Source organism: Delphinapterus leucas, chromosome 18 (assembly GCF_059928025.1).
Source record: "Delphinapterus leucas isolate spDelLeu-1000000601 "Yukka" chromosome 18, BTC_Dleu_Yukka2, whole genome shotgun sequence".
Lineage (NCBI taxonomy): Eukaryota > Metazoa > Chordata > Mammalia > Artiodactyla > Monodontidae > Delphinapterus > Delphinapterus leucas.
Genome location: NC_143146.1, coordinates 49018413 through 49034143, shown reverse-complemented (window position 1 = coordinate 49034143; position 15731 = coordinate 49018413). Strand labels below are relative to the sequence as shown.

The 15731-nt window shown below is 33.0% G+C and overlaps 1 protein-coding gene across 1 annotated transcript in view; it reads left to right on the top strand.

The window, feature by feature from the left end:
* Window positions 1-15731, top strand: part of PCDH17 (protocadherin 17) — a 106749-nt gene that overhangs the window by 32316 nt on the left and 58702 nt on the right. Inside the window, 2 exon segments of the mRNA XM_089899473.1 lie at window positions 4897-4955; window positions 5089-5261. Coding sequence (XP_089755599.1) covers window positions 4897-4955; window positions 5089-5261 — 232 coding nt within the window.

The window sequence follows — 15731 nt, the reverse complement described above, 5'->3', positions numbered from 1 at the left end:
GCAAATAGAGCTCTTGAAATACTCATGTACAAATCTCTGTGTGATCATAGTCTTCATTTATTTAAGGTAAATACCAAATTATTGGGTTAATTTTGGTCTTTTTTTTTTTTCCTATGAATGATACTTTTGGTATCATGTCTAAGAACTCTGCCTAACATTAGGTCACATAGATTTTCTGCAGGGTTTTCTTATAAACTTTTATAGTTTTATGTTTTTCATTTAGATCTATGGTCAATTTCAAATTTTTATGTTTTTGTTTTGTTTTGTTTTTACAAAGTGTTCATTTTTGTTGAATTGCCAAGTTTCATTTCTATTGAATTGCCTTCTGCAACTTTGTCAAAAATTAGTTGGCCATATTTCTGTGAGCTTCTGAACAGTCTCTCCTGTTCCATTGATCTATGTGTCTCTTCCATTGACAATACTACACTGTCTTGATTTATGTAGCTTCATAGTAATACTTTAAATAGGGTAGTGTGATTCCTTCAAATTTAATCTTCTTTTTCAAAATTATTTTGGCTATTACAGTTCTTTCTGTTTTAAGTTCTAGAGTCCTCTTGTCTATAACTATAGAAAATCATGCAGTGAATATGAATGGAATTATGTTACATGTATAGATTATTTGAGGAACATTGATGTCTTTACCATGTTGAATTTTTCAATCCATAAACATGATATACCTCTCCATTTATTTAGGCCTTCTTTGATTTATTCCATCAGTTTCTGTAACATTCAGTATACAGATTCTGTACTTATTTTTAAAAATTATCTATTTGCTTATGTATTTGACTCTTAGGGATATATTATAAATGTATTGCTTTGGATATTTAAGTTTCCAACTAGTTCATTGCTAGTATATAGAAATATGATTGATTTTTGTGTGATGACCTTGGAGTGGCAACATTGCTTAACTTATTTACTCATTCTGAGAAGTTTTGTTTGTTTGTTTTTGTTTGTCTTGATTCTTTCTTATTTTCTGTTTGAACAATACTATTATCTGAGAATACAATAGCATTGTGAAAATTTTTTTCCTCCTTTTCTAATTTGTATGTCCTTCCCTTATTTTTCTTGCCTTTTGAACATATTAGGACTTTCAGTGCAGTGGTGAATAGAAGTGGTGAAAGCTTTCAGTCTTTCAAGTGTGATGCTAGTTATACTCTTTTTTGATAGATGCTCTTTATGCAGTTGAAGAAGTGTCCTTCTATTCCTATTTACTTAGAATTTTTATCATTAATAGATGTTGAGTTTTGTCAAATGCTGGATATATTTTAAAATGTTCCATTTTTACTATTCTAAGAGTAAAAAAAAATCTATTTTGACTCTTTTTGCTATCCATTTTCAGATCAACTTCTCTAGATACATGTAAGTGGTCATGTCAAATTAATCTACTTCCACAAATAGAGCTTTCCCAATTTCAGGCAATGTGGTTCAGCTTCAGTAGGTGCTTTCTTTTGGTCTTTTTCAGAGACACTCGTTTTTAAAATCATGATTTTTTTTAGAGTCCTAATAGATGAGCAAGTAGTAGAAGATTGCACATCTTAGGAATAGTTTATTATTGACTACTGCTGATAAAAATTATGATTTCAATTATCATTTATAAATTTACTACAATTTGCTGAGTACTAGAAGAGAAGTGCATAAAGGTAAATAATCAAAGAAACCATATCATACAGACTTTTCCACTGTGTGTTTGTTTACTTGCTTACTTGTTTATTTATGTTTTCTGAACAAAAGAAAGAATATCTAAATTTTTATCTTCATCCAAAAACTAACCAAAAAAAATCAAACTAGGAAGGCCATTCAGTTTTATAAGTTAGTTCATATTTAAGTGATCATTATGAGCAAATGATCATTTAAAAAAACAGCAAAACATTTGTCTTTTTATTTCTGAGTGAAATAGATTAAAAAGATAATCATATCCTACAGTTTATTTCAAAGTGTCTGCTTTAGAACTTTTTTGTAACTAGCCATCAATTCCAGGGATCCATTTTTTTAAATAATAAACAAATGATATGTTTTAAAAATAAAAGTTAATAGTTCCTGTGTTCAAGTTGTGTTTGAAGGGAAAACATTCTAATTTTATCCTTGTATGAAAAAGGATAAAATTTTCAAAAGTTATATTTTAATTACTCATATGAATATTTTAATTACTCACATGAATATTTTAATTACTCTGCTGAGACCTAAAAATCTACAAGTGTCTGACATCAAATTTTACTTTCTTTCTAGACTTAATGGTTAAGAATTATAAATGTACAAGATAGAATTTGATTTTTAGAATACAGTGTTGGAAAATAGCTGAAAGCCCTTATATTTCTAAATTAAATGATGCTGTAATACATTCAGCTTTTTTGTCTATTTTCTGTTTGTTTTTCTATGTAAATACTGTTATTTTATTTCAGATTATTTGAAATGAGTTTTCAGACATCCTTGGAGCCTGGATAATGAAAATGTTATTTTCTATATTAAAACTAGTGTGTTTTTTATAGTGAATTAGTCATATGTTTATTAAAGGCCAAATGACTATTTCATTATGGTAATTATAAACAGACACAGCGTCTCACATTCCTACCTATTTTAATGAATGAATGCTGGCAGACATTATTAATAAACTCTTGATACTCTGCTACTGATTAAGTTGCAGACTTCTAAAATTGTACTTTGTGAAATTCTACAATAATAAACCAACTTTCTTTAGCCTGTTTTTACCACCCTCCACCCTCATTTCTCCTCCTTTGTATATCCTTTTGTTTTTCTCTTCCTCCTCTCTTTCTATTTTTCCCTTACCTTTCTCCCTGCCTTTCTTTCCTTTCCAAAATTCTTCTTTTCTAACTTCCTATTGTTTTCTTTCTTTCATCAGAACAATATTTGGTAGCATTACCATCACCCAGTGCTCATCAAACACACTGATACATACATAGAAACATGCATAGACACGTGTGCACACATACTCACATATAATTTAAAACAGCTCTTCACTCAATAGGAACTTAAAGTATCTTATTTTATAAGAACTGCCCAGAACTTTGATATTATGCAAAAAATTTTAGACACTGTCCCTATTAGAACAAGGGAAGAAAAGTTTTCCCAGTCAGTCTCCCTGTGTCTAACTGAATAGTGATCCACATCCTATGAGGTCCCACCTAATCAAAGCCATTAAATTCACAAGATTACTTATAATAGCCCTTATATTTTCTAACTAGAGTTTACACTTTCACTTTACATTTTACTTGCTCCTTAATACCCCGGATTCTGTTTTTCTGAAGTGTTCTAAGATACTCAGGCTTAGCTTTTAACTGACAGCAATAATGAGTTGATGCATGTTTTTGACCAATTCAAAAAATGAACTAGATGATTTTAAGTTTAAATGTGGAGTTTCTAAGTAATTTTAGTTTTTAAAATTGGCAAAACTCTTTTGCAAACATTTTTGCTCTTGGTGTTGGTTTCCATTATTACTTTTACTAGAAGATAAAGTTATCCTTAAAGATAGATAGTTTGTTATGGAAACAATTAATGTGCTTCACAGAATCTGGAAATTAGTAAAAACATGTTAATAAAAAATGTCTGCTACCAATTACTAGTTAAAGTGGATTAGAAGTGAGAAATTAATCTACCTTGTTTACCTTCATCTTTGCATTTATTTTGACAAAGGTCATTTGAACAACAGCAAGAAAAGATTATAGATTAAGAAATTTGTGAGGGTTTTTCCTGTCCCCCAACTTCTAAAAGACAGTGAAACTTAGACAGTAGTTTAAGCTATTACTCTTAACATGTTTTTTCCAATAATAGTTTAAAAAGCCAGATAATTTAAATTATTACATGGGATAAAAAAAAGAGTCCTGTTAGTTTAAATTAGCCTTATTTATAAGGAAAATACATACTGCTCTACATTAAACCTTACCTTGGTCCCTCTGCTTCATGAATTGTACGCTCCTGTGTCACTGATACTTGCATGCTGGATGATCTTGTAGGAACCCATAGCTGCTTCAGAGCACAATGGTGTGACATGAAGTGAGGCAGAAAACAGGAGAACCTTTGTCGCTGAGTCAGCTGCAAGAAGAAGTAACGTGTATGAATGTACAGTATAGGGAAACCTATGAAAGATCTACTCTCTTTTTCGCAAAAGACTCTGTTCTACGGTACAAGGAGAATTCAGTTCTATTTGGCAGACATCCATGTCAGTTTGGAAGCAGCAAAAACAGACACAAAAGCAAGCCTCGTTTCTCAGTGTCTACTCCCACTGCTTTAAGTAACATTTTAATTCTTATTTTTATTTTACTTTGTTTTTAATAACCAGGAAGTAATAGCCCTTTCCCTTGTATTGAGTACAATTTCCATAGTAGGGATACAGATAAGGATGCACTATAGAGATGAGTCTGACCATAGGTGCCATGCCTGTATTTGTTACTGGTAAAATTTGAAGGAAAGGTTTTATATCCCTTAATTGAGGAGTGGGTGACTTTAAATGATGTTATATCAAGAAAGGCAAAGAATCCCAGCAGATGATGTAATTATGCTTAAAAATGAGTATTATTAAATAATTCACACTTTTAATATGGAGAAATTAGGTCATTTTTCCACTCCTCCCACAAATATTCAATCTTAATATCTAAGTAATGAAACAACACAGACAGTGTTATCCATCCTGGTACTAACAGAGAATGCCAGTTATGACAGGCTCATTGTTTACTTTAACAGGTAATTTGTGGACCGGAATCATTTAATTGTTCTGAGTACATGATTACATGTCAGCAATTTCCAATTTAATTAAAATGTACAAATTTGAAGATTAAGGGAATTTTTGAATTATTAATCATTTTTCCACTAGGAAGTCTTGTTGCTCTGCAGGAGATTTGTCCAGTGTACAACTATACGTATTTTTTTCCTTCTCTTTCGCAGACAGACAATTTTCCCGCAGAGCCCAATTACATGGGCAGCAGGCAGCAGTTTGTTCAAAGGTAAGGCCTATTAAATAACTTTCTCAGCTTCCCCATTTACATTCATGTCAAAATTGCTTTGCTAGAGATTACACTTCAGATTCAAACTCGTAGAGACAACACTTTCTCTTCTTTTTCTTTATATGTATTTCAGTAGCTCCACGTTTAAGGACCCAGAAAGAGCCAGCCTGAGAGACAGTGGGCACGGGGACAGTGATCAGGCTGACAGTGACCAAGACACTAACAAAGGCTCCTGCTGTGACATGTCTGTTAGGGAGGCACTCAAGATGAAAACTACTTCAACTAAAAGCCAACCACTTGAACAAGGTGAGTGAAGTCTTCCAATGCTTACAAAGTGTAAAGCTTAAGCAATCATTTTAAACCTCATAGTACTAGAGTTGTAGTTTATCACCTTGGAATGGACCATTGACGATATAGCAAAAGGAGCAGCAAATTCTGAGGTTGCCCCAGACAGAAAGCAATTATTTAATACCTCAGTAACCACAGAAAAAGGAAGGCCATGGATTTTGGTCTGTAATCTTCTTAAGATGAGAGCTTGGCCAAAGTCACTAGATTGTACTTATCTTTATGAACATTTTCCAGCCTTTGCTATTTTGCATTTTATTAAAGGAAAATATAGCATATGTTAGCTAGATATGCACATTTTAATATACTAATATACAGATTAAGATGAATAAATTCAACGCTTTTAGGTGAAATGAAAACTCGATTGGGATTGTATAGCTCTTATCAGTGTTGATGTATTTTTAGTGTGGATTTTAGCTTCAAGATAGTTTTTCAAGAGTCAAATAACAGCTAAACCAGAGTTCTGGCTCCTTTTGATTTATGTCTAAGTCTTCCTGGATAGCAAATAAACATGAACTTGTTTACCCTGATAGAGTTAAAAAAGAAATACTTCTTCATAAATGCATATGTTTTTTGCTAAAAGCCTATCTTCAATTTATTAGTTTGATATGCCTTTTTAAATTAATTTTGATATTTTTATTGTTTCAAACACAATAGAATATTTACTAATGATTCACCCAAAGAGAATTAAGCTAGTCTTAAGTGTGAGACTTAGATGTTGTGAATAAGCTTTTTTTATGTCCAATTATAAGAAATGAAAAGAACTGTTGTATAAAGCGAATTTCAGAATTACAAATGCATATTATATTAGTTAATATTAGTTTTCAAAATATTAATAGTATTTAAATATGTTTAATATTTATTTAAATTTTTATGAGAGACTACATTTAAGCTATATGGACATATTTATGTATTCTTCTAAGTCATTTAATGATTGGTGATTCATAAAGAGTAAATTTTTGCCTCTAGTGCAGTCAGTCCTATCACATATACATCAGCAGATAGAATGCTTTTTAATTTCTCTATTCATGTTGAAATTTGAGTTCAAACACTCACACACATACATTCAATACAGAAATAAATTCATATATATATACATATATATAAAAGTTTCTGCACTAAATATAATTATGCTGGCTTAATTTTAAGGATAACCTCGCAAAAGCCTTCTTTTCTAAGTAATAAGTGCCAGATATGTCTTAGCAACTTTTTACATAACAATGCAATATTGTTTTAAAAATTATTTTAAACAAAAGCTATTTGAATACTTATCTAATATTCACAGTTCCTGCACAGTTGAATGTTTACTTGAAGTGAGTTAAGTGGTCTTGATGGGTTTGACTATGCAATATTATAATATATGAATATTTTAGGCACATTTTAAGTAATGGGTTATTGGATCTTGATATGTGAATGCATAGCCTAACAGACTAATCTATGTGTGTGATAAAGTGATTTACAGGTAATTCACTGGCCACTATTTGTAAAGCTGCATAGAGTAAGTAAAGAGTTTGCATTTTGTCCTATCTTCATGAGAAACTTTGTTAGTTAAAAAAGCCTGCTGCTCACTATTAACTTTTTAATTCCTTTCCATCTGCTGACTGAGCAATGTATTTGATAGGAATGAAAAAAAGACCCCTATAGAAAAGTGAAATATATGTCTGAAAATGTAGTTTATACTGAAAAGCTGTTTTTTCCTATTTTGATATCAAAAAGTAATATCATAGAAAGGTGGCTATTGTTCTTAAAAGAAAATGCGGTTGACACATATTTTAATTAATATTACACATAAAATAATTGCTAGTCTATAAGTGAGAATGCCAATAGATATATCTCCTGTAAAACAAGTAGTTTCCACATATCCTTATTAACAAACACGAGAAAGTTATGAATCTGAAAGCCATACTTAGAAAGTAATCTCTGAATTTATAGGAGAGAGACTGACTTCTACTTTAAAACATGATTTTGAAGGAGTATTTCATTGATTGATTGACAGATTTGATTCATCAATTCATTTATTTAATAAATGTTTATCAAATGCTTTCAATATGTAAGGAAAGTTAGATTCTTTGGGAACATCAAAAATAAATTTGACTTGAAGCCTGCCTTCAAGAAACCGTATGTAACTAGTTGAGATGGGAGACCTTTCTCTGTTTGGCTCTCTCTCTCTCTCATATCTCCTCTCTCATCTACCTTTATCTGCCATCTATCTCCCTATCTCTCTGTCTACCTCCAATCTGTCTTTCTCTCTCCATCATCTAGATAATCTTTTTGTCTCCCTCCTTCCCTCTCTCTCTCTTTCTTTCTCTTTCTTCTATGTATATTACGCATACATCTATCTATCTACCTATCTAGATTCAGAGGAGGAGACTAGTATTTATTGAGTTTTTCCTACTTACCATAACTGTGCCAACTTCATTTCAACATTAACATATTTAACCTGCAAACTCTAAGATAGTTATCATTTTTATCTTACATGTAAGAAAACTGAGCTTATGGGAAGTTTATTAACCTGCCAAGCAGGTTGGAATTTTATCTTAGGTCCAGATATGCCCAAAATTTGTGTCTTTTCTGTACAACTTTATCCCCAAATGGGAGAATTAGCTCAAATATATTTTCTGATTCATTGCTATGACTAGATATCAAATAAACATTGAAGGATAAGTTAAAACTTAAGTTCATGTATGCGAACCTTGAGGGAAAACATCAAAATAGGTTATATTCATTGAATTATTCAGTGGTTAAAACATAATATCCTATTTAGTTTTCATTGCACTTATAGATAGGTGACTACTGTTACTCTCACATTTAATAGTTGTTAAGAAATTTTCTCAATGTTCTGTGCTATAAGTAGTGAAGTCAGCATTAGAAATAAAATAGCATGCCTTCAGGGTCTGCCCTCTTAACCAACGCTTTATACTATTCACATAATGAATTGTTTACTCAGAAAAAAAAAATTAAAATGTTTGAAGAAGCAATCAGCCATTGTCTTGGTCAATGTCCTCTATTAATTTATTTGAAAAGCATCATGAGAGCCAATGCCAAATTAATTTAATGCACACCTACAAAGAATAATTTTCTTTACAGGTGAAAGAAGATGACAGCCATATTCAAACAATTATCTCATGTCCAAGTTTCATATGTTAACCCTAATTTTTAATGCCTTTTAAAATATCCTAAAAAACATAAATAAATTTCCTTTAAAACAAAAGCTAAACAAAAAGAAACTTGTTTATCAGTCTTTTGCTTGTCCTAAAAATTTATAGTAGTGCCTTAATAGTTTTCAATTAAAAAATCAGTAACATAATTATATTTTATATTTTTATTAGTATAATTGGCTTCTTTCCCTGTTTAAATTATCTCTATTAAGAAAAATAATGTTCTGTTTTAAATTAAAATACTTCTTTAAGTTAGAAATTAAAATAAACTTTAAAAATAGTCTTCATATTTTCAATGGAACTTTCTATGCTAATAATGATTTTCCTTTGCAAATAACTTAGTCCATTTGAGATTTTATTTTATTAGCTCAATTTTTACTGTTTTTCTTCTCTTTTGTGCTGATAGATTTTTTCCATTTGTTCTGTTCCTGATATTTGTGTATTTTTGCTATCATCAGTTTAAGCATCCCAAATATACAGCACTAGTATGTGTTGCCCATTATTTTAGAAAAAAATATTTTAAAGGATTCAGTAGTTAAATGAAGGTGTGATGTACTGCACTACAGCTGAAGATAGCTTTAAGGATTTTATATTAATAAAACCTATAATAGAAAGAGGTTATTTTAGCTTCTCTTAGTGTGATTAAAAAAAATCTCAAAGAATGTGCTTAGTATTTTCTTTTTCTATTTGAGTTCAGTTTTGTGCTCTGCCTCTCTGTTTGTCAATTAGATTTTTCCCCATACATTCCCCATCAAATATTAAATGTAGGTAGGTAGGTTAGTGGGGAGAGAGAGAGAGAGGGAGAGAGGGAGATAATAGGTAAAACAATCCATATGTTTTGGAATGTGTATGGTGCCATAGTAGCAAATTCCTTAGAAAGGCATATATATATATATATATATATATATATATATTTCTATTTAATAAGTCATTATTTATCAAAAAATGACAGAAAATTGACCAAAATGCATTTCATCTTATTCTTCTGATTTTGTATTTTGGAATGACAAAAACTAATTTATATCAAGAACTAATAAAAATACATAATGTTACTTCTGTAAAGAAGAGTCACATACAGTTTTATAAAGAACAAAAGTCTTTCAAAAATTTTTGCAGGTAAATTACTCTTTATACCTCAGAATACTATTTATACTTTGACTTCTTTATTTCTATCCATCAGAAACCTTGTAGAGTATTTTGATTGTTAGCAATAAGTGTTTTGTTTTTCTTTTAAAAGACTTAATAAGCTTTCCCCAAAATTCAGTAGTCTCTGTTGATTCCCAAATAATAAATGTGCAGTCTTTGTAAATGCTGACTGGTAATTTTTCTGAGCTTGTTATTGATAGCTGTGTGACTGTTCTCAATTTTCCAAGGATAATCAGTCTTCTGATATCTTTATAATTAATTGAAACCAAGTCTTTGAATTGAACTCTGAAGCTAGTGGAGTAGCATTGTACATCGTGAGTACTCACATCCTGTGCTAGAGATTGCAGTGGATGCATCACCAACACAGGATGTAATGCCCCGTGGGGGCCAGATATTGGTCCCTTCCCTGGTGACTGGATTCCAGGACATTTCTGAGCCTCAGGAGTTGCTCCAATCAAATTCTTTTTCATTTCTCATCTTATTTAATTGCCTTATAATTTGTTTTATTCTCTTCAATTTTGTGCCTCCCCCGTTCTCTCTACTGCTAGAAAAATCTGACTTCTTAAATTACATTCTGGGTCCAAGACATTTCGCAATGGAATCCCTGATTAAAATCTAATAAAACATAATCAATAGAAAGTTGAGAATAATGGAAATGACAAATAAACTAGGTTTGCTCCAGTGAATTCAGTTTTAAAAGTAAATTGTGTTCTTAAGGGGTGCCTTCACTCTTCCCAGAGGACATTCTAGAAAACTACAAAAAATAAAGCTAAAGAATTGTTTTTTGCTGTCGTTCCTTTTTTTCTTTAAGTCAGTGTTTGAATTTTGCTTGTGGGCTCCATATTCAAAACAGAATTAGGCTAGTTGGAACGACTTTAGTATTTGTTATAGGATTTCAGAGTTTGGCAAGGCTCTGAGCCCCACTTCTTCTAATTTTCCTCCTTAATTCACTGCATAATGACTGCAATTTCACCATATTTCTAATTATGTCTGGAAAGGAAACAGTTTAATGTTTGTACAACCTATACTTTACATGAAGGAGATATTTACGAAAGCAATAGTAGGGAAATGGGAGAATGGAAGTTGAGGTCCTTGTCCACTGAAGTGAGGGTGGAGCCATACATTCAGGATTTGGGAGGAGGTTATTGAGACAGAGGGCTGGGATGCTGAACACAAACTTGACCTACCTTGCAATTTCCCCTAGAACTGACCCTGAATAGAAAAGTACTAGCATAGTACTTTTATATTCTCAAGCTTCTGTTCTGTTTTCTCTTCTGCATTATGGTTACTGCAGTCTGAATCTTCCAATCAAGCAGTGTCTTTTCCCAGGCCTACCTGTAACAGGCAACAGCAAATCCACTTCTGTGGAAGCAAGAACATGAAGGAGGTGACCGTGTCCATCCTCTCAGCAGCCATCTGGCGATCTATGAAAATCATTTTTAAAATAAATTTTGCTATAAACTTACTAATAGGAAATTTGTCTTAGGAAGGAAATGGGAAATTACTGCCATATATTAGGGGTGGGAAGGAACTTTGAATATTTAATGCCAGAGAGGAATCATTTACAAATTTTTAGAAGCACTGCTGCTTTATGATTTGCATAAGTGGTATTTAAGAAATTGTATTATTTGCCAAGAATTCATATTATTTTCAAGTCCTGTAAGCTTTTATTAGGCTGCATCTATCCAAGAGCAGGGTAATATCAATTTTATCACCTCCCTGTGCTATCTTTTAGGGCATTCCCAATTCATCTGGCCTTACATTTTACTAGACAAAATATTTCTCAAACTGTGAGCAGTTTCACTTTGTTTTTGCTTACCAGGCTTTGCAACCGTCCCACAGTTCACCTAACTTTAAAAGTTTCAATGACATCTCTTTTCTCGTGTGCAAACATCTGCTTCCAGAATCCAGCATCTGGTATCATGAAAATAGAGAGATTTTATCACCCTCACATTTGTTGCTCATCGTAAAGCCTCTCTAACAAGTGTTGCATGATTTACTATAGACTCACTGTGATTTTGAGATTCTCTTGCTTTTAGTAAGCACAGCAATGACTTTTCCTGAAAGATTCCAATTAGGAAATGTTGGAACAGTATTTCCCAAACTTTTGACACTCATTTTGCCTTATACTTGGGGCAGGGGAACCCTCCCCAGCCTTAGAATTACACACTCTCTCAAATATTCCCAAAAAAAACAGAGGATTTTACTTTTTGTGTTTTTTATAATGTAAATAATGACAATTTCTTTTCATTTTTATAAATAAAATTCTATACTAATATTACATACATTTTTTATGAAAGCAGGAATGTGTCCATAAATTCTAAAAATATAAAATAGTTATCAGCTCATCTGTTAATTAAGAACTGTAAGAAAATAATGTTATTAGGTCTAAAACTTCTCCCAGCAATTTCCTGTTATTTCACTTTAATAGCATGTTTAATATTGCAGGTTCTCTATTCTTTTGAAAGCCATATTACAAAACATTAGGGTAAGAATCCTTGAAGTATAATTCCCCTATTGTGTAGATAAGAAAACAGATTAAGTGATTTCCATGGGGTCTTCAAGTTAGTGGCAGAGGTAGCACTAGTTCCAGGTTTATAATTTTCTGTCTAGAGCCCTTTCCATCCTTCCGTGTAATTTCTGTGACACATTAATAGAGACCTCGAAGCCTCTGAACAGGTACTTCAGATTTGTCGTCACACTTCTTTTCCTTATTAACTTGAAGATGTCAACTGCCAAGCTTCAGAGCTTCATTCTTGATTCTTTCATATATATTGAATAAGTATTTCACATATTCATATATTTAATATATATTGAATAAAAGCTCCAAAAGGTCAATTAAATGTATCATTCCAGAAGTTAGATACTGACACTACTGGATTATTTATCACTAAGCACTAGGATGTAAATATTTCTTCAATCTGGACACAGTACCTATACCTGTGCTACCTGTGAGTACCTGATACTTTCTTAGTGTGCTGAGGAATGGTGGTGCCAAGAGAGATTTTCAGTCATTCATTCGTTTATTCAATCACTTAAGTTTTCTTCTAATAAATGACTGTGCCCGGGATACAAAGATGCACTAAAGCACAGGCTGGGTCCTCAAGAAGCTCACACTGTATTAAATAAATTGGACATACAAACCATGAGTTTGGTGCAGTGAGAGAGAGATATGTCCTGAGTATTAATGGAGTCAGGAGAATGGAAACCCGGCCCAGATTTGGAGGCTCAAAGAACATTCCTGGAGAAGAACACATCTGAGCTGACTCTTCAAAAAATGTTTGGCTTACTTGGCAGAGTGAAGTTCGGAGAGGGAAGATGATGGGCACTCTCAGAAACATAGGTGAAAGGAAGCAGTGCATGGCAAGCTGCTGTTAGAGGCATGTGAGTAGTGATGTTAAGAGTGGGAATGGCAGGTAGAGACTGGGGAGGTAGGTAGAAGCCCAATGATGGGACCACTGAGAGGCAGCCCTTGGAGGTTCAGGAGGTGACAGTTCAAACTTTCATTTTAAAGGGATGATTTTTATGACAATGTCTTGGGGGATGGGAATACAATTAGGAAGCTGGGCAAGTAATACATGGCAAGGCAAAATGAGGCCTAGAGTGGTGAAGAGGTAGTAAGAATGGAACAAAGTGAAAGATTAAAAACTTCTTTTAATACACACCACTACTTTTATGATTCTAATGAATTGCTTAGAAAAAAATCATTTGATGCCCAAGTAAATGTAATAGCACTTGAATTATTTAATGCATTTAAGTAAGCTTTTATGTAATATATACCACATATATTAAGTTAACACATAAATATTTGAAACTTTTAGCATTTTCTCTAAATGACCAATGCTTATTTCTATATAGGAATCGATTTAATAAAGAAATTTACCATTCAAGTATGCTGGGGAAGAAAACAAACAAACAAGCCAAAAACTTCAGTTAACCAGATCTTTGAGAAAACTTTCAGAAAGCAGTAAGGTAGTATAAAACTTGCTGTGATAGACATTAGGATTGTGATTTGGATAACTGAGTTCAATTTACTAAATGGTAAAAACAGGGTGAGGTCATCATGGGGAAAACATTTGGGAAGTAAAAAGAGTTTAGATGAGTAACAGAAGAGCCAACTGAAAATTACAGTTTGGTAATGGGAAGAGAGGTGGGGGGTATAAACATAGAAGCCATTGATATGGGATCATACTTAAAGTAAACTGATGACAGGGATTATTGGGAGAAAAGAGAATAGAGTTCAGGACAGAATCCTTCAGAACACAACAGTAAGAAGTTGGAAAGGAGAAAAGTTCAACAATTGTTCAATTTGAATGAGACATAATCAGTATGTTGTGTGACAATCCAAAATCTGGAGACCAACTAGATGAAGTATTTGACTGAAGCCAAGAGTTTTCAGATTTCATTTCCAGACAACATAATTGAGAGCCAAATTAAATCAATTCGTTAAATCAATCTGGACAACTCTGTTTTTATTTAAAACAAAATGATACTGAGCTTGGTTCTGTTTTATGGTTCACAAACTAGTTCTGAGAACAGTCCCAAATATGTGATCTGGCATCACTGGCATTAAATGTATGACTTCCAGAGCTCACTACTTCAAAAAAAGGAACATTTACTTGGAATCATATATTTTTTTAAAATAAATCTATTTATTGCATTGGGTCTTCGTTGCTGTACGCGGGCTTTCTCTAGTTGTGGTGATCAGGGGCTATTCTTTGTTGCGGTGAGTGGGCTTCTCATTGCATTGACTTCTATTGTTGTGGAGCACGGGCTCTAGACGTGTGGGCTTCAGTAGTTGTGGCTTGTGGGCTCAGTAGTTGTGGCTTGTGGGCTGTAGAGCACAGGCTCAGTAGTTGTGGCACATGGGCTTAGTTACTCCGCGGCATGTGGGATCTTCCCGGACCAGGGCTCAAACCCGTGTCCCCTGCACTGGCAGGTGGATTCTTAACCACTGCACCACCAGGAAAGTTCAGCAATGTGATTTTCATTGGTGAATTGCAGTGCAAATTATTTCCTCTTATGTTAAAACTCTGTTTATGAATAAGAGAAAGAAAGGGGGAAAAAGTAGCTAAAGAAGGTGGTATTATAGATGGAAAATGCTTTAATTATTCAAGGTATCTGAGTATTAATATACTGAGGTAAATGATCCACCTAGAGGAATTATTGAAGGATTGGATGAGAGAGATGTTATTCCAGTATAATGGGGATGCTAGCTTTAAAGTGAAGATAAACTTTTTCTGTAAAGGAAAGAAAGGAGAAATAAATTTGAAAAGATAAACAGTGATGTGTAGGCAAAGGGAAAATAGTTGTAGGTTCTGAGCTTCTCTATCAAATGGAAAGCAAATTTCATCAATCTCATTATTTCACAAAAAACACGTATTATATAAATGACACTCAGATTTGCAAAAAGCCAGAGGAGCTCATACAATTACCAAGATAATCTATTGCAAGATGAACACCTGTCAAAAACAGATACGGCTATTATTTCGTATTTATATTTGTTAAAAAAATAAGAAATAGGAACATATAATGTATCAAACCAAATGCATTAACATATTTAAATTAACTCCTCTTGTACTTCTCAATTTTATAGCTCCCAAGGAGTCTTTAAAGCTGATGTTTTGATGTGTAGGCCTATAGTATAGATGTTTTCTAGAATTAAAAAAAATTTCAAATTTTAGAAAGATGATGTATTGCATATACCATGTATTATGTAACATCCCCACTGGGAGCTGTACCAGTACTCACAATGAAACACATGATCAGTTTTGTAGAGAAGAGTCTATATATTCACATTAAATTGAATAAATGAATAATATAGATAACCCATGTCAGTTCAAGTCAATTTTACCACTGAATGAATAGCAAAATAACTTCCAGACCTGAAAATTTTTGGATTTCAAAATGGACAAGAGGGCTTCCCTGGTGGCGCAAGTAGCTGGGAGTCCGCCTGCCGATACAGGGGACACAGGTTCATGCCCCGGTCCGGGAAGATCCCACATGCCGCGGAGTGGCTGGGCCCGTGAGCCATGGCCGCTGAGCCTGTGCGTCCAGAGCCTGTGCTCCATAACGGGAGAGGCCACAACAGTGAGAGGCCCGTGTACCACAAAAAAAAAAAAAAAAA